At 37.1% G+C, this 20,878-nt stretch overlaps 1 protein-coding gene across 1 annotated transcript; it reads right to left on the bottom strand.

The window, feature by feature from the left end:
• Positions 1–1,638: 1,638 nt before the first annotated feature.
• LOC115430161 (uncharacterized) lies at positions 1,639–16,075 on the bottom strand. Its single transcript, XM_030150055.1, has 9 exons — positions 15,814–16,075; positions 13,108–13,173; positions 12,821–12,946; positions 7,099–7,173; positions 4,452–4,547; positions 4,211–4,317; positions 3,763–3,868; positions 3,315–3,398; positions 1,639–2,318 (listed from the first exon to the last, which is right to left on the bottom strand). The coding sequence occupies exons 1-9, from the start codon at positions 16,003–16,005 to the stop codon at positions 2,196–2,198; spliced, it is 975 nt and encodes a 324-aa protein (XP_030005915.1). The 5' UTR covers positions 16,006–16,075; the 3' UTR covers positions 1,639–2,195.
• Positions 16,076–20,878: the final 4,803 nt, after the last annotated feature.

Here is a 20,878-nt window from a genome sequence, read left to right as displayed (position 1 = left end):
GTCCCATGTGGGTTTGTCCGCAGTTTCCAAGGTGGCCCCACATGTGTTTGCCCATATCAGAATCAAAATCAGAATCAGAATCTCTTGTCATTGTACCAAGTACAACGAAACGAGGTAAAGCTCTCAGGTTCAGTGCAAGAATTTACAGACAGACAACAAATATCAGTAAAACAACAGCAAATATCAGTGAAAGGCACAGTTTTTTACTTTAAAAAATGAAAAGTATTGCAAACTAAGATATTAGTTAAACATAGAATTTAAGTAGTACAAATGACATTAAAGATAATTACCATGGGATAAATAGTGTGAAGAATAAATAATATGTGATATTCAGATCTCTGATTTTGACTCTGATATGAGCAAACACATGTGGGGCCACCATGGAAACTGTGGACAAACCCAAATGGGACCCTTATTTGCAGCCCAAATGTAACTCTTTTGGGGCCCACATGGACATGCTGGCTGGGATGTGACACATCTGTATTTTCAGTGCAGGTTGCATTGTGCATAAAAATAACAATTGCTGAAATCAGTTTGGCTCCCAGAAGAAATCCGCTGGCCAAGGCTACATTCCATTTATCATTTTTCTGGTGTAAATGTATACAAGCTAAAATCGAGACCTTAAATTCAACTTTAATTTGCTAATCTTTTTTTTTTCATGTCTCTGTGGTTGTCTAGGAAGTGTTGAGTTACTTAAACATGTTAATCTATTATTTTTCTTCACATTAATCCAGTGGTTTCCAACCTTTTTTGGCTCGTGACCCCATTTTAACATCACAAATTTCTGGTGACCCCAGACATTCAAAACTGAGACTTTTTTTTTACTAAAATTAATGTGTTTTAATAGTAGAAATGTAATAGTTTGCTATACTATGTTGCAAATAAACATAAATTTTAGATGACATTTAGTCTATATAATGTATATTATTATGGACAGAGGCAGAAAAGCCAGGTGTAGATTACTGCACAAAGGGAGAATTTTATTTTCCTTGGTCAGGATATGTAGTCAGTCCAGCTTGGATTTACAAGGCTGATAATTAATACTGAACAAACAAGAACTCAAACTATGAATTATGAAAGAGCTGCAGCATCTGAAACTGACCACAATGAACATTTGAAAGATAAACAGTACCACAGTGCTTCAGTTTCAGCTTCACAATTTGTCATGTCTCAACTCACCATATATATTTTTTATTAGTAAGTTTTTATTTTTACTTTTGTCAATTACTAGAAATTTCAGGTGACCCCATTTGAATTTCAGGCGACCCCACGTGGAGTCCCGACCCCAAGGTTGAAAAACACTGCATTAGTGCATTTTAGTTACAAGACAGTTACATAATAGAAAGTAAAATGGAGATCTGCAGCAGGAGGGATCATTTATGTTTTTACTGTCATCTTGTGGCTGCAGGAGGAAACTGCACTTTAAACTTGCTCATGAAACACATTTATACACATGTGGAAGAAAAAGGAGGAGACTTTATTTATACAGTACTTTTCAAAGACAAAAAGACAGTCTGAAGCCAAACATTTAATCACAACAAACAGCCATTCCTCCTCCTCCTCCTCCTCCTCCTCCTCCTCCTCCTCCTCCTCCTCCTCCTCCTCCTCCTCCTCCTCCTCCTCCTCCTCCTCCTCCTCACATTTCCCAGCAGTCAAAGTCTCAGATAAGAGGTCAAGAGCTCTACATTTATGTTGGCCGTGCTCTTTTCAGATATAACTGACATCTTTGTAAAAGCAGAAATTACAGCTCACCATTTAGTCTTACCATGAACATTTTGTCAGCTTTTAGACTGTTTCTGTTGGAATTTACGATAAACCTGACGGGGGACAGACTGTCTCCGCAGCACAAATGAATTTTAAGTGTCTACTTCAACTCTCAAGTGTTGACTGACTCCACTTCTGGGAAAGCAGACCCCTCCCCACAAAAAATATCCTACAAAACTCCCTAAACAGGTCCCCTTTTGCGCTACTGGATCATTAAAAAAAATGCCAGTAAACCCAAAATCACACATTTACTTTTACATAAATTAGATTAAATCTAGTACTTTATTTTACTTTTATATGAGTCTCTTTGTGTCATAAATAAATATGCTGTTTTAGTGACATTTTTAACTTCCCAAGACACTGGATGATGAGGTTTCATTGAAATCTTGAAGTAATCAGTATGAACTGATGCAGAGGTCAAAGTTCAGAGGTCAGGTTAGGGTGGGTTTGGGTTGGTATTTCACTCGGTTGTAGTGGTCGACTGTAGCTTCGACAGGAGGGTTCTTCCAGTACTTCTCCAGACCCAGCACAAGGGACAACGCAATAGCTGTCAACTGAAACACACAATACACTGCATTGGTCTATATATTTGACATTTTTTCTCGTACTTTTTCTCGTACTTTTTCCCACTACTTTAATTCAAATGAGCAATAACTTGTTTTTACCTTCCAGTACTTTATATACACTTTATATATACTGTGTGTGTGTGTGTGTGTGTGTGTGTGTGTGTATATATATATATATATATATACATATATATATATATATATATATATATATATATATATATATATATATATATATATATATATATATATATATGTATGTATATATATATATATATATATATATTTTATTTTTTTTTTTCTCTGAAGCAGTACTCTATTTTCCAAGTGGATATTTCTGTTTGTGCAATAACTGTTTTTATATGTTTTACATGTGTTTATGTTTTCTTTATGTTTTTGTTTCTGTCTTTTTTTCTTCGGATTGTGTGACTCAGGGAAATGAACAAGAATTCCAATGTAACTATACTGTGATGCATTTGTGCAAATGGCAAATAAAGTCTATTCTATTCTATTCTATTCTGTGGCATTAATAAAAGCACACACTTCAAAAACAATCAAAATGTGTAATATCTACTTATGTAATAACACTTTATTAAACCCAATTTGTTAGGAATGAAACTGACTAGACACTTCATGAAAACCCATGAACTTGTTTTAAAAGTTAATCTATTAACATGTAAATGTATCTGCAGTCTTATTTGAATGGTCATTAAATTACTACTAAAATAATTCACTGATAAATATTTAATTAATATTCCTTCGCTTTTTGGTTCAGATGATTAAAATTATAAATAAAAAAAAATCTGTTACTTGTTAACTTTAATTTAAAACATTTACAGAAACTACTAAAACAATTGCATCTATTAAGATAAAAGCAGTACATCCATGTCAAATTTGGTCAAATCCTTGAAAATAAAAAAAAAAAAAATGAACAAAAAATAAAAATAAAAATAAAAAAAAAAGAGAGAGAGAGTGCATTTGTACCGTGATTGTGGTGACGGCTGAAATGATTCCTATTCGTAGTTTGATGGGGAAACTCAGGTAGCTTTTCAGGATGCGACCACATGGCTGCAATACAGAGGTCAAAGATCAATATTCAGTACTATACGAGACACTTGCCATATTGTTGCCTATAAGTGAAAATAAGGAAATAGTCTACAGTTAGTTACAGATGACAATCCATCAGATGAGTAATTTTGTACTGAAGCAATTAGACTAATCATGTAGGATCAAACTGCAGAGACTAATATGGCCTCAAATAAACAATCAAACCTTAAAGCTGGAACAAAAATGCATAAAGTAGTAGCATTAAGCAATGAGGGAAATAGAAAGAAGAATGAGGGGGGAAAAAATGTGAAAAAATGGACACTGAAAACACTAAAAAAAAAAAAAAAAAAAAAAAAAAGTAGAAGTTTTGATGTGCTGTAGTCACCTTGGCATGAACCCACAATTTATCTGTAACATGTTGGGCTGGGGGGTTAAGGTCACTACCCACCAACAGACAGGACCCCGCTACGGTGAAGTTACCAGAGTCAGAACTGCAGAACACAAGGAAGACAAACATGAGCACCATTATAAAATCAATAAATCATAAAACACTAAGAATAGGTCTAGTTTTTGTAGTTTCATCATTTAACATCCAGACCTTAAGGATGTAAGTTTCTCCTATAGGCATAAAAACACTGCAAATTCTGAAAAAACACTTGCAAACACACTTGTATAAATTAGCAGAAAACCCACTCAAAGACATAAACCCTTTCTAAAACAGTATATAAATGTTTCTCACTTTAGATCAGGTCAGGTCACAGGAAAGATGTGTGTTTCTTTTTTTTTTTTTTTTTTTTTTTTTTTTTTTTTACTGTTTTCTTGTTACTGTTTACCTCTGCTTCATATTAGTGGGGGAATGAGGAGTGGGAGGTATGCAGAAACAGGAGACAGGAAGGTGGGCCTCCCAGTCCTCAAAACTCCTCAAACCACAACAAGAGTCCTGAAAAACACAAACACACACATACGGCTGCAGTTCCACTAGTGACCACCAGAGGGCTGTTTATTTTCCAAACAGGATTATTAAGGTTTTTAATGTGTTCTGAACTGAATGAAGAGTTTTGTCTGTCTTCTTACTGAGGCTTGGAGTTTGTTCAGTTCTCCTATGATGTAAGGATCGGCTCTGTGAAGAGGAGTCACATTCACAAACACATCCTCCACAGCACTGTCCATCTGCACAAAACACCAAACATTAACATAAAACAAATGTAATTACATTCAGTACTGTCCAAACTTCAAGAGATAGCATCAGAGGATTTACTGAAAAAGAGATCAGCTTATAGATCAGTAACAGATCAAAGTAAATCTCAGTTCTGCCAAAAAGATTCATTCATGTAAAAATGTTTGTGTGTAAAAAAAAAATAATAAAAAAAAAAAAAAAAAATAATAATAATAATAATAATAATAATAATAATAATAATAATAAACAAAAAAACACATATTTTAGTTGTGCTTGGTAGATCATTTTAATCTCAGTTTATTACTAAAGACAGTGGGTTTCATTTTGGTGTTGTTCATGTTTCAGTAAACTACATATCCCACAGTCAGCAATGATTGTTAGATTCATATTCTTTTAGCTTTGTCTGGGCTTCTTATAATGGTTATCTTCTTTATCAGTAAATCTAAAGATTATTACAGGGTGGGGAAGCAAAATTTACAATATTTTGAGGCAGGGATTAAAAGACAGTGTATGACCAATTAGTTTATTGAAAGTCATGAGAATTTATTTGCCACAAGAAAATTGACATAATAGAAAATGTTTTTATTCTATGTGTCCTCCTTCTTTCTCAATAACTGCCTTCACACACTTCCTGAAACTTGCGCAAGTGTTCCTCAAATATTCGGGTGACAACTTCTCCCATTCTTCTTTAATAGTATCTTCCAGACTTTCTCGTAATAGTTTTGCTCATAGTCATTCTCTTCTTTACTTTATAAACAGTCTTTATGGACACTCCAACTATTTTTGAAATCTCCTTTGGTGTGACGAGTGCATTCAGCAAATCACACACTCTTAGACGTTTGCTTTCCTGATTACTCATATGGACAAAAGTTTCAGAAAAGGTATGGATAATAGTGTTAGGTATGATTATGACATCAATATATGTTTGGTTTCAAAACAATTGACGTAGTGCCTGCTGAGAAAAAACAACTAAATGTTCATTGTAAATTTTGCTTCCCCACCCTGTATATCTGAAGATGAATTGATTTTTCCAAAGAAAAGATCAACAAACACTTATTTGCTGACATGATGATAGTTCTCCATACATTTGATGACATTACATTTATTTATTTTTTTGAAGCGATTTTTTTATTTGACATACACACATAAACACAAATCCAACAAACACTGAGGAGATATACAACATGTACAGTTAAATTTGCTTCACGTGATCCCAAATTAATGTTTTTTTGGACTATGTCTTCATGAGTAGCAGTTAGTAACTTATACTTATACATAAAACATAGTTCTCATAGTCCATTCCTCACCCTCTCTTCAAGTACTTTACACATAAGAAGATTTAAAAAAAAGAAAGCAAAAAGAAAAGAGAGAAAAAAAACAAAAAACAAAGGGGGGAAGTGACTAGAGTTCTGGCATTGCCTGTACTAATAATGTCTATCTTTTGACAAACCAGTCTGTTTTCAGCTGTAGTCTTGCAGTGATCTTCTCCATGATAAACACCTTTTTTCCCCTTGTCTCTTTACTGCATTATGGTGAGCAGCTGTGGTTTTAACCAGGCAACTGTTATCATCTTTCTCACTATCAGACGCAGGATTCTCAATAAATAATTTGAATTTCCATCAGGAATTCTACCCAGAATGTAAAGTGCTGGGTCCAAGGGGAAATTAATACTCAGAATCTGTTCAATCTCCTTTTGGACCTTTTTCCAGAAATCTTGTATTTTTGGACAATCCCAGAATATACGGGTGAAGTCACCCACTGCCCCACATTCCCTCCAGCGTAATTCAAATTGTATTATTGTATTTCGACATAATAAATGGAGTGTGAAAATACCGCATTTTCCCCTTCCAGTCAAATTCCCCATTACATTAATTTCAAACAATTCATTTGTTCACATTCTTTCTCCTACTTCAAAGTGACTATAGAATTTTTATCTTCAGAATATTTATCGTTAATATGTATTTTGGACAGTAAATCTCAGTTCAGTAAAAGAAACACTAAGAAACATATGGGCCCATAAAATCATCAATTTAAAAAAAAAGTACTAAACTGCAATAAATTAACTCTCTAAAAAGTCTATTTCATCTAAAATGGGTGGCGTTTGTGTTTAAAGGCTTAAAAACAGAAGGAATAAAAACAACTCTGTGATAATTCTGAATTCTGTGAAATCTTTTAAGGCTTAACCTCCTACGACGCAGCTATGGGTTTTCTGTCCATATTTGTGGAAAAGAGTTTCACAACTTTATACAAAAAAACAAAAACAAAAGAAAACTGTCCACCACAAAGGACATTCCATAAAAATTTTAAAAACTGCATCTGAAAAAACTGTTGCATCATGATGTTTCATATATTTCCACTTATTTAATAAAAAACAAAAAAAGCTTGTACTTTGCTGACATTTCCTGGGTCTTAGGAGGTTAAAATAATATTGGTTCAGGCTCCAACGTCCACATTACATATTGTAATGATCTCTGCAGCCTGTAGGGGGCAGCAGTGAAAGGTCAATAGGGTGTATGGAGACAGATCAGAGAAGTAGACAGTTACCTGGGCTTGAACCTGAAGCAGAGGTGAGGCCACAATGATCAGAGCCACAAACTCCACGAACGTCAGAGCAGCAAACTGAAGACAAAAAAAAAATACAGTTTACAGTGACCTGTTTTTTCTGACAGACATTTTGACTCCTAGTATTCAGAGATTGTGTGAATTTCAAACACTGACCAGACAAATGTCTTAAATAATGTGCACATCTCTCTACTCAGAAACAGGACATACAGTCACGGAAAAAATTATTAGACCATCAAAAGTCATCAAAAACAATGGTTATGCAATCAAGTACTAACTCCTGTGTGTATCATGTGACTAAAACAGGCAGAAAAGAAAACATGGAATGCCTAAAAGCATTGTTTTTGTCAGTACAATGCCATAGATATTGATGGAAGAACTGAAGTGGTTTTGGTTATTACCAAGAAAACATAGAAAATGGATAGATATCAGCTCTGAAATTCAACAACTATGAGCTATTTTTGTTGTTATCAGATTCCAAAACACAGGGTAAGATGTTTATATCCTTTGCGCAAGTACATACAAATGCACATTGGTGAATATTGTGCAAAGTGGAAATGCAACCAGGAGGCTTGCGTCCAGCCCAGGCCCAACCCAGGGAACAGGACGCCCCCCCAGGGCACACAGGGGAAGCGTGTCATCAGTAGTGTTCCTTAGGATCATAGGGTGTTTCAGCCATTTACACTATACAGCCTCCCCGGAGGTGGCCAGCTACAGGGTGATCAGCATCATGCCCACATCCGGCAGCCTCCCCCCAAGCCCGAGCCGACCACACACAGTCCCTGACCCACTACTTGTGGGCCCAAGTGGGGTCATTCCTCTTTATCCAAAGCCACTGGCTGCTTCTTTCTGCTGCCTCCAATGAGTTTTGATGGTTGCGTGCAGGCTTTGGCCCCTGACTCCCAGGTCTCTAATGAGTTTGGTGGTAGATGTTGCCACAAACCTCTCTGCATCCTACTTCCACTGGGTGGACTTCTGTGTTCCGGCCACAATGTTGTGCTTCAGTGGCTAGTTCAGCATAGTGCAGGTGTTTCCGTTCATATGACTCATCTACGGAATCCTCCCAGGGTGCGGTAAGCTCGATGATGTAGACCATCTTTACGGAGGGGGACCAGAGTACCAGATGAAATCGTAAGGTGGTGGTGGCAATCTCTGGAGGAAACACCAGTTATTGGCCAATATCCACCAGCATCTTCCAGTCACGTGCGAAGTGCAGCTGGCCTCTCTCTGACAGTGCAGAGCTGCTCCTGGTTGCTTCAGTCCCTTCGCAGACAAAAGTAGTTGTCCATGGGGGATTGGATACTGGCAGTGGTAGGGAGTTGATGGCAGCTCATATAGCTTCCAGGGTGGCCGCAAGGCTCTTTAAGACTCGGTTATGGTGCCAAGTGTACCGTCCTTGGGTGAGACTGGCCTTACACCCTGTTAGAATGCGCCGGAGGGAGGCTGGTCTGAAGCAAAGGGTACAAGCTGGGTTCCCCCCAAACCACTGATGGAGATTAGCTGGTGTTGGAAGTACATTCTAAGTAGCCCTGATGGTAAAGCTCAGGCTTTGCGCTTCCCTGGCCCACATATCTCTCCAGCGGAGCCTCCTCCTCTCCACATTGTCCCACCATGTCCATTGTCCCTGTTTGCTGAGGGAGACTGCCTTGCAGCCTCCTCCTGACGGCATATTTCTTCCACCACCATCTTCCTCTGTGTTGGTGCAGTGGCCTTGCTCCATGCTGGGTGGCTAGTTGTTAGGCCAAGGCCTCCTCTTCCGTGCTAAACGTTCCCCACAATGCCAGCATGTGTGAGGGCTGATGTTGCTTCCTCTGCTGCTGCTGCTGGAGTCCATTTGCGTCCAGTTGCCAAAGTTGGTGCATTATACCTCATCACCTTGTCTTGGGATTTGTTCAGCATCATCTGGAGTTGTGGTTTAGCACACTTGAATTCCTCCGTGAGACTGGTGAGGGGCAACTTGATAGACCGTAGAGGCCTATGTTGGTGAGGCATCATGGGAGTCCAAGCCACTTTTTGATGTAAGCTGTGACTCCTTCTTCCAGCTCCTCTACTGTTGAGATGGGGACTTCATACACTGCAAGGGGCACAACATCCTGGGTAGGAGACCAAACTGAAGCCACCAGATCCTTAGCTTACCAGGTAGTTGGGTGTTACTGATGGACTGTAGGCCAGCACTGATGTCCAGCTGTTTCACCTGGTACCTGTCCTTCAGGCTTGTGCTATAGTATCGTCCGAGGCTCTGGATCATCTGTCATGGGGAATGGGGTTAGCGAGATCCAGGGAGATGACATGAAGGTCCTTTTTCTCCCGTTTTGCCAGTTGGCTCTGGTGTCATATCATAATAGAGTGGAATTCTATTTGTCCAAACAAATGTACCTTTAGTTGTACCAAGCATTAAAATGACCAAGAAATTGAAGAAAACAAGGGTGGTCTAATATTTTTTTTCCGTGACTGTATATTGCCAATGCTACATTCACACACTGCCTAAACCTATGGAGTATGCTTCTTTGGTTTTGAGGCTTTATGTCATTACTTTACAAATAGAAATATGTAATTAGTATTAATAGCTTGTCCACACTACTATAGATGTATTTACTCCCTCAGTTTTAACTGTGGGCACTGCAGACTTACAGATAATGTTGAACATAGCAGATGCAGAGGCTTTAGGTTAACATACAGATGAGCAGCAACGACAACTTAACTTGAGTAACCTTGAAAGTTTAATTTGTTTTTATGTGTAGTCTTTAAATTCTCTAGAGTTTGCCACAACTCCACTACATTTCTCTGACTCCCCCAAGTGTTGGTGCTACAATCCACTGCAGGTGAAACACTGACTTATAATTGTATGACGTAACATGATAATTGTATGTATGTATTTAATGTTTCAGGTGTAGGTTTATATTTATTTTCTAATCTCTTCATTATGTCTGTCCACAAAACAATTGTGTCGATGAGAGGCCCAAATGTAGAGAAAAATGTTAATTTTGCAAAAATCCACATTAATCTAGACAAGGCATCAAATCAAATCAAGTTTATTTATATAGCATCACATTGTAACAAAAGTTAGCTCATGACAGTTTATATTTAGAGCTGGTTGAAACTAGACTCTTAAGCATGAGTTCTACTAAATATAAGTTCTTTCACAGTTTATTAATACAAACACATATGAGGGTCATGGGTTGTTTTAGTGTAATATATAATGTCTGGTACTAAGAGTGCTACTCAAAACAACAAGGAATTTTATGGTTGTGTAGGATGACAGCAGCTGCTGTAGCCTAAACTGTGGTCATAGATGAGGTAATATAAGTTAGTTCACATTGGTCACGAGTGATATATTCAGTTATATGCCAAAAAAAAAAAAAAGTTGAGCACCCCATGAAAAAAAAATAAATTGTAATAAAAAGATATAAACACAGTCTCTGTAGGAAAAAGGCAAATATTAACAGCAACATTATTTCATAGCTACTTTTTATTACATAAATTAAACAAACAAACAAACAATAAAAGAAAATAAATTCACAACTGTGGTATTTGTAAAAGCTCAAGCTTGTGTGTCCTGAGGTCGTCCAGGGTGGATCTCCAAGTATGTTTTGGATCATTTTACTGTTGTAGAATCCATGCTTTTTCAAGCTTTTTAAGTGTTGGCAGTTTGAATCCTGGCTCCGACTGTCCACATGCCGAAGTGTCCTTGGGCACGACATTGAACCTTAAATTCCTTCCAATAGGGCATGGCAGCACCTTGCATGGCGAAAGCCCCCTACTGGTGTGTGTGTGTGTGTGTGTGTGTGTGTGTGTGTGTGTGTGTGTGTGTGTGTGTGTGTGTGTGTTCGTGCGTGCGTAGGTGCGTGCGTGTGTGTGTGTGTGTGTGTATGGGTGAATGCGATTCCTTTTAAAGCACTTTGGGCACCATGAAGGTGTAGAAAATGCACTCTATAAGCTCAGTCCATTTACCATTTAGAATCCATTGCTCCATCTACCTGGAATTCCTGGGCCACTGCATGCACAATCCCAGTGCATGATGGATCCACATGGTCCGTCATGACGTGCTGCTCCTGTTTTTGCCCACACATACCATCGCTGATTGTAGCTCTATTTTAACTTCGTCAGTTCACAACACTTGATGCCAAAACATGTGAGGTCTTTGTAGACGATGATGTTAGATTTTATGATCAGGACACATCAGGAGTTACAGGGGTTTGGGCCGCTGGGTCAGTGGGCCGGTGTGGCCAGTGAGAGGAGAAAAACAGAAAACTGCTGTTGCCAATGGATAGGCAGTCCATAAGGTTGTGGCCAGAGGCCCACAACAGGGTGAGTATTGGTGCAGGTGGCCCGGCTGTGGGCTGATTGTATTATGTAAACTTAAATAATATCACTGTTTTATGGAACATGACATTTTTTTCAGCTGACCACTACCGCCCCATCCATGCCCCCTGGAGAGTGGGCTGGTCAGGTACAAATTCCCTTGACACTTTTTTTTCCGTCCCTAGGACACATGAAGGTCCATGAAGGTCTTCCACTATTTTGCTAAACCTTCCTGTAGTTTTTTTTTTTTTTTTTTTTTATAAACAGCAGTTTTGATTTGACATTTTCACCAGTGTACGACCAGTTTTCTCTGAGCTTGTTCTCGATCCTCCAGATTTCATCTTGACCTCCACACTTCTCCTCAACTGCCATCTTTTCATCATATTTCACACAGTGGAAGCTGCTGAAGACACTTCACTCCTGCGCTGTGGACATTAACAACTTTGTCGTCTTACAGAGCTGTTTAGAGAAAACTGTGTGACCTGAGTGTTTGCACAAGGTTTGAGGAGTCCGAGTATTTAAAGGCTTTGAAACTGGCACCAGCTGATACTTCCTGAAGACATCTGTTAGGTTGTGATCTTTTACTAATTAAACTAGTAAAAAGAACATAAGACTTTGGAACATTTATGGCACACAGACCACTGGACATGCCACAAGAGTATATTTATTTATCTATTAATTTATACGTTTTTATTTTTGTTCAATTTATGAAATAAAAAGTAACTATGCATTCATTTTGCTGACAATATAGTCAGACAGAGACTGTGTCTGTATCTTTTACATTAAAAACTCATTATATTACACTGTTCTTCAAGTATTGTCCATACATACATACATACACACATACATACATACACACACACATACATTCTTACATACATACATATGGTAATTTCATCCTAATGAAATACAAAAGCTGATGTGATAAAAAAAACCAAATGAAACAGGATGTTGCACTGAATAAAAATGAAGAATGATGCAAATATTTGATATAATATATAAGCATAAATCTTACATATTGCATAGTTGTGTAATTATATTCATACATTTATATTACATAAATCTTACATAACATTTTCTTTCCCAGAGCTGTAACCACACTGAACTCTGCATTGAAAGCCCAACGAATGAAACTATGACAATATGCAATTATATTTATTCATTTACTTTTAACTTGGACAATTATGATTCTTTTCAAAAGCATTTTTTTAACTGACCATCTCTTGAAATCAATTGTATTTTTGTGTAATGTGTTATATTTATGTACATATTGTTTTCAGAGTATCATTTTAGAGGTGCACCAACATTTAGTTGGAAATACAATGACTATAAAGTGTGTTCTTCAAGTAAGGGTAAGTCTCCAACTCAGAACATTGACAGCCAAAGTGTGTGTGTGCCTCACCAGCAGCAGCAGAGGTTTGAGGTCTAAAGATGCAGCAGAAACACCCAGAATAGATAAAACCACTGTAATTGGACCCAGGACCTGCAGGACCATCAAACCATCGCTACTGGACAACTGGTCGAACAACTGCAAGACAGACCATTATGGATCTTATTGGCACATTTAGTTAAACCTAAATAAATATATATATAAAAATATATGCGGATGGCTTTTGAGAAAAGCAACTTTTGTGAATTTCTGTTGGATGCCCTTTCCTGTGTGTCTGCTGTAAACACACATTTATTTACCTCAGCAACTGGTACATTACCATCGATGGAGGAGAAGCCGACACCGATCATCACCAGTCCCGACACCTGTGGAGTGATAATGCAACATAAATAATTATTAAACTATTACTGACTCTGCAGAGGTGGAGGAAGTCTTTAACAGCAGCTACATTCCACTGAAAGTGTCAGTCGTCTCCAGAGAGACGTTCACCGGTCTGAGATCTGAGTCCCAGACGTCATATGTCTCACAGTCAGACAGTTTAAACTCCTGCTGCTTTGGAAAAACTCTGATTTCTTTCAGTTTTAAGTTTCCAAGAGCCCCTCTGTAAACTTTCCCACACCACTGACTGTAAATCTTATCACTTGGTTTTATCAGCTGCTGCACTACCGTTTTAATAATATGAAAGGATTAGAGTCAGATTTTATTCAATCACAAGAAACATAGAATAACAGACTTTAGCTCCGGCTAAGATGCTATGCTAGTCCTCTGTTTTTGTGAATGGTATATTATTGTGTATCCTGCTTCACTGGGCGGATTTCACTGCTCATTAGGAGATGAAGGAGGTGCAATGCCAAGCAGCTCTGTGAGAATGTGAAGCAGAGAGTGTATATAAAGATGGATGACTCAGGCATACTTCATGTTGCTATGGTACAATAGAACAACAAAAGTCTGCACAGAGATGCTAACCGAACTCTTTCATGGGTCCCTTGATAGAAATCATTACAATGATCTGTCTTTTTTCCCTGCACACTCTCACACAATATATACTTTAACAATTTCTAGATAGTTTTATAGTATTTTGCCATAGTTCTTGCTCTGTTTGCGCCTCTAATTTTGCTCAAATCATTTTTCTAAGCTGCTTTAAGAGATTTATCTTAAATTACAGCAGGTTTTAATCATTTCTTAGGGACGTTCTAATTTAATTACGCTTACATATGATAAGAATCCTGAAAAGCCACAATATTATTCCTGTGTTTTTAATATGTTGGTAGAAAAACACTCAATAAATTGAAAATTAGCTCCTTTTCCTCAGCAGGAAGTTCAGATTACCCAGAATTCTTCAACAGTGGGGCTGTGTGCTGAGGAATGTCCACAATGTTTAAGCCAGTGTGTGACTGCAAACTTGATTATTCTGTTTCTACAAACTATACTTGGTTTGTGTTTTGATCATTTGGAAAATAGAGCAAAAGTAGAAACGCTACAAGAAGTGGATGGAGGACAAGGAGTTTGTAGTGCATTTGCAGATGCCGAAATTCAGCAGTACTTTGAGTTGGTGACTCAAAACCATCAAATCTGATTTGACAAAATGTTTGAGGTGTGGTGGAAACACAAACCAAGCAGATTACCAGGAATTCTTTTACCCAGATAAAAAAATTCCTGGAAATGTTTTTTGAGTTCATCTTTAAATATGATGTATATAATATTAACATTTGGAGCAGGAAACGACAATAGCACAATAACAACCAAGTAATAAATAAATCAAACTTTGGCATTTCCATTTCCTCACCAGCCACTGTCAACGCTGTATTCTTCTGATCTGTAAATTTTGTGAACGCCCTATGGACCCAGGTTAATAAGTATAGTATATATAAATAGTTCTGTCTCTATTTTATATCATCATTTAACAAACTTCAAATGACCTCAACGCAAATCAGCCTAATAAAACCTTCAACTTGTAGGAAATAATGTACTGACTTAAATAGAGGAGACAGGGTTTGTGACCTACGGCAACATAAGCAAGAAAAAGTACCAGGGTTAAATGATATATTTTGGCATCCATTTTTAAACACATTCTCTAATAGGACCAGAAACAAAAACCACACACGTGCTCTTTCATTGGTTGCTTAAGTTGTAGTCTGTCATATAATGGAAGTGATTTGTTGAACAAATGAAGCTCATGAAAAGCCAAAATACATATATGCAAAGATTCTGCAAACGGTTTTGGCTTTGCCTGAAAATACTGACCTGTTTAAAAAAAAAACAAAAAAAAACCCATCAAAAATATGTTTTTAATACACTGAATACATTTTTTTATTATTAAAAGCTGATTTCAAGTTGATTTAATTGGATAGTTGTCAGGGAAAAGAAAATTCAGATAAAGCACAGACTCAATATGACATGAGACATGAAAAGACTCAATGTTTTATCAATTAATTTGCACAGACTCATATATGAATTATGAATAAATCCACAAAACAATGTGGTCAGTGGTCCTCTTCACCCTGAATCATATCATCTCCATCAACTCATGTACAGGTGAAACTAAAGCCTGTTCACTAATAATGGGTCATCCAAAAATACATTCAAAAACTAATAGGAATTGCAGTGTTTATGAGCATTGAAATAATAATAATAATAATAATAATAATAATAATAATAATAATAATAATAATAATAATAATAATAATAAAGAAGTAAAATTAATTCCAACATTACACAATTTCCATGTAGATTGATTAATTAAACAATTTCCTGGAAGTCAGACAGCTTCATGGTCAGATTTAGCAGATACTCCTTTGCTATAAATTTTATTTTTCATTAGCAGTTAAGAAAATATGACATTAATAAAGCTACTGACATGAGAGGAAAATGAAATCAGAAGTTAAACCTGACAAAAAGCGTATTTTAAGGATTGATGGGGTGGATTTCATAACCCTGACTTCTTTTGATTCCAGCTGTTCCTCATCAAACACAAACATACAGATAGCAGTTAGCGGTTGTCTCACCAGTAGCAGCACAGTCACACAGATGTCCAGTCCTCGTAAGTAACTCTTGCAGCGAGCCATGACCACCGTCTGAGCGAGTCGAGCTAAAATAGAAACAAAGTAAAGGCCAGAGCCCTCTGTGTGAGTGTGTGTGTGAGAGTGTGATGGATGCTGTTTAAAGCTCCCAGTATTTGGCTGCAGAACGAAGAACATGACCAAGTTTGGAAGATCAGCTGGAGAGGAGAGGAGTGAAGCGGCCAAGGACAGATGAGAGGAAACAAGGAGAGGTGACACGAGGAGAGAAGAAAGGAGGAAGGAAATGAGAGGAAGTGAAGAAAACAGGCAAAGAAGGAAAAGCTATATGAGGAAAGAAGAGGAGGGGAATGTGAATGGAGATAAAGAGAAACAAGAGAAACTGTACAACAACAAATGTGACTATAGGGACATGGAAACATGGAGATGAGATGGGGCCTAAGAAATAAAACTAAAGATGATCGCAAGGATGCAATTAGGAGGAACAAGAAGAAAGGAAACGGCCAAAATAGTCACTTCGATGCCACTCTGTTGCATTTGGTTGTCATCATCTTGTTTTTTTTGGTTTTTTTGTAGTCAGATGTTTGTATTTGCATTAGATGTTGAAGTTTGGGAAGGGTTAAACGCGTCATGCTAATATTAACTTATTGAAAACCCTGACCATATACAATATAATATACAACATGTTGGACAAAAACAAGTAATTTAAGACGAATGTTAACACATACAGTCGCAGAAAAAATTATTAGACCATCAAAAGTCATCAAAAATAATGGTTATGCAATCGAGTTCTAACTCCTGTGTGTATCATGTGACTAAAAGAGACAGAAAAGAAAACATTGAATGCTTAAAAGCACTGTTTTTGGCAGTACAATGCCATAGCTATTGATGTAAGAACTGAAGTGATTTTGGTTATTATGGAAAATGTCTAGATATCAGCTCTGAAATTAAACTACTATAAGCTATTTTGGTTGTTATCATTATAATTTGTCCAAACAAATGTACCTTTACTTGTACCAGGGATATTATCATATCATTATATTATATATAATAATCAAGCAATTGAAGAAAATAAGGGGTGGTTCAATAATTTTTTCCATGACAGTACAATTGTGTGTGATAACAATAAAGACAAACTCTGGGTTATGTAACACGCAGACTAGTTTTACTTTGCCTTTGCCAAGAACTAATTTACTCAAAAACACATTTATATACCAAGCCATCTCATATTGGAATATGTTACCTCCAGAAATGATGTAATTAAGTAATCATGTTGTTTTTAAAACAAATCTTAAGAAATTTGTAATCAATAATGAAACAAATTTAAATTAATGTAAGTATGTGCTTTGTAAATGTATAAATTGTAATATTTTTTTATATTGGAATGGACCCCAGGAATAATAGTCTTTACTTTAATGGAGACTAATCAGGATCCTTAAATAAGGAAATTAAGAAATTAGCAGGCTAGCTGAAGGACCATACTAAATTGATGCAAATACTAGCTAATGTAGCTACAGTTTGTTGAAAGGACAACTGTTGTTATTAGGGGTGTGTATTGGCAAGAATCTGGCAATACGATACAAATCACAATACTAGGATCACGATATGATATATATTTGTGTCATGATACAGTTAAAAAGGCAATTTTTTCTTTGTTTCTTTTTTTTGTATGATTATTTCCTGGAAGAATTGAATTACACCAAAAATATTCACAAACACTAAACACATTTTTATTTGATCACAACAGGATCTATTGCTATATCACAAAATGTTCCTGTGTTCAAATTCAAATTATGTTTTACAGACATTACAGTTCATATGTTCATATTCAAATGTTCTTATTCTGTTAGTTCATAACTAAAATCATGACATTATTTTGGTGCAATCCCAACAGAGGAACTAACATCTGCTTCTCAGACAGGAAAAAGCACTTTTAGGATGTTTTAAGGGCGGCCATGGCTCAGTTGGTAGAGTGGGTCGTCCAATAACGTAGGTTGGCGGTTCGAATCCCGCTCTGTCCTAGTCAGTCCGTTGTGTCCTTGGGCAAGACACTTCACCCTCCTTGCCTCCAGGGCCACCCACACTGGTGTATGAATGTTCGGTGGTGGTCGGAGGGGCCGTAGGCGCAAAATGGCAGCCACGCTTCTGTCAGTCTGCCCCAGGGCAGCTGTGGCTACAGATGTAGTTTACCACCACCAGAGGGAGAATGTGAGCGCGAATGAATAATGGGTCAATAATGTAAAGCGCTTTGGGTGTCTAGAAAGGCGCTATATAAATCCAATCCATTATTATTATTATTATTATTTAAACAACCATTATTTAATAAAACAGTGTTAAATAATGATAATAAATAAGATATAAACAATAAAGAAAACCAACAAAAAACAAAAATGAACCTCCGCCATATCTGCATTTGAATAAATACCTAAAAATATCGATACAGTACTTTTTAATATCGATACAGTATTGTGAAATGAAATCGCGATATATTGCAGAAGCGATATTTTCTAACATCCCTAATTGTTATTAATAATTGGAAACTTCATCAAACACTCCAGTGACAGATTCCTTTTATGGTCTAATGTAATGAGGAGGTTACGTAAAGAAGAAAAGTAGATGAAAATAAAACATAGGGAGGAGAGAAACGAGGCAAAAAGAGGAAGGTCATATTAGAGGAAACAAAGAAAGTAAGAAAAATAGAGAAGTGAGAAAGTAGAAAGAAGAAATAAGCAGAGGAAAATGAATGAGGAACAAATAAATAAAAGAAGATATATAGAATACATTTATATATGCATAGACAGGAAATATTAGATGAAAAGAGGAGTGGAAGGAGAGTACTTGAAAGATGAGAGGAGTGGAAGGAAAACAAGAACAGGAAGGCAATAATGAGGAGAGGAAGGAAAAGAGGAGATGAGGTCATTCAAGGTTACATCTAATTATGAGTAAAACAGGAGAGTGAGAGGAGGAGATATGAAGGGAGGTAAGAAAAACAGGAGAGGGGGAGGAAGAAAGTAAAGCGAAGGGAGGAGGAAGATTAAAGAGAAATAATGTGATAACGATGATAGTATCAGTAATAGCATATCATGTTTGTTTATGCACTTTCATGAACACGTAACTAAGGAGCTTCTAAAACCCAGAGCACACAGGCGGACATGCATCCAAACCCTTTCAGTCAACAGCAGACGCAACAATACACCCCTGACGCCTGCTTCCGCCGTACTTCCTCCGGCTTTTCCTGGTCCCCTCCCAAGTTTTTTCCTATTTTGTACTCACATTTTTGTTTTCCTTGCTACATGATAAAACAGGAGCGCAGGACTTCCCTCGATAATGTAATTTAGGTCTCTGATTTAATCGCCTGCCTGAATATATTTTTTACAGAACTTTGACTAAGAGGTCAAAATACTCCAATACCCATGAGCCTCAGCCGTTGCCATGGAGAAGACACACTGAGGAGTCATTAAGCGACTTTAAGTTCTTCTCTTTTTCCTATTTTTTGCTCCTTGAAACTCTTGATCTTCTCTTCTGATCCAAAAATAAAACTTGTTGTATGTTTATGAACGTTATGAGGAGAAAGGACTGAAGATACAGCGAGCAGACGTAACACGAACCACAGCAGAAGCAAGACTTTAGAAATGACAAATTGTACTAGCATTCTAAAGTTTTAAAATGTATATATAAAAACACAATAAAATGTGTGTTAAAAGTGTAAGACATCCCTTCATCACCTACTGACACATTTACTATGTTGTGAATTCACTTATATAATGATCAATATATTATTTTATCATTTTTAGTCAGTTATCTTATTACTTTGTTATCTTCCCCTTTTTACTGCTTTTTATATCTTACTTGCTTTCACCTTTTTTAATCCACATTTTTGGTCTCTAGGTCAGAGGATGTCAAACATATGGCCTGTGGGCTAAAACCAGCCCACACTGAAGATATTAATAGCAGGGCCGGACTGAGACTCATTTTCAGCCCTGGAGTTTCATACCTCAGAACGGCCCACTTTAGATCACGACCAATTATTATTAAAATCATGTCATTCTAACCTTACATGTTAGGTCTACACACTGTTCTGCAAAGCCTGAGACAAACAGAGCAGTAGAGAGACTGATTTTTTTCACAGTAAGTCAGCCACTTGCGGTTTGTTCCAACTTTGCTATTAAAAAACTTTTGGTATAGTGATATTAGGGGTTTGACGAGGATGATAAGAAAAAAATGTCTGTATATCCTGTGACTGAGAGCGAGCAAAGTAATCAAAGTTAACAACAGACTCATCTTCATCTGTCTCCTTTGTGCCTAGTGGTTCAGGGTTGTGCTGCTGAGCTGCTCCTCTGTCATCAGTAGACTCTGCTCTCCCTTTCACATTTCCTCCAGTTTCCCTAGACTCTCCTGCACCTGTATCACAATAAAAAATTATATCTACAGACATTTGGACTTACTTAACCAATTAAGATATTTACATTGGCAAAATATGCAGGTTTATTTGATATTACTTTATGCTATTGTCTTTCAATTGTGGGCTTTGTGTATTTACTGTCTCACTTTTAATGATAAAAAATAAAATAAGTCAGGACTATCATGTGGGTATAGAAAGTGGTTTTACTGGAACTAATGCTTGTTTACACAGTCTGTTCCAACAGCTCACCTTTTCCTTCCATCCTGACAGGAACAATCCCCTCATCACTACTGGCTCCTGGCTCTGCTTCTGACACTAAAGCACAGTTTAAAAATGTTCAGAATTCTCAGCACAAATCTGACATGTCAGTTTCATTCATGTAGTGCTGAATCATCTAGCATCTAAGAGCACCTTTCATATTGAACAGGCCTACACCATACTCTTCATTGGAGCCTATTTATTCTAATAATATTCCCTCTATGAGCAGTCCTACCTGCCCACTCTGGACTTGTGGGCTCATGGCTGGTGTCTGCAGCTGGATCTGCTGTCTGACTCTGAGGAGCTACAAGACAAAGTTTCCCAGTTCTGTGGCGTCGCATCATACTATTATTTAAAATGCATAACGTTATGTTCCACGCCACAATGCCACAC

This window comes from Sphaeramia orbicularis, chromosome 12 (genome assembly GCF_902148855.1).
Source record: "Sphaeramia orbicularis chromosome 12, fSphaOr1.1, whole genome shotgun sequence".
NCBI lineage: Eukaryota > Metazoa > Chordata > Actinopteri > Kurtiformes > Apogonidae > Sphaeramia > Sphaeramia orbicularis.
This window is presented reverse-complemented; position numbering and strand designations above follow the sequence as displayed.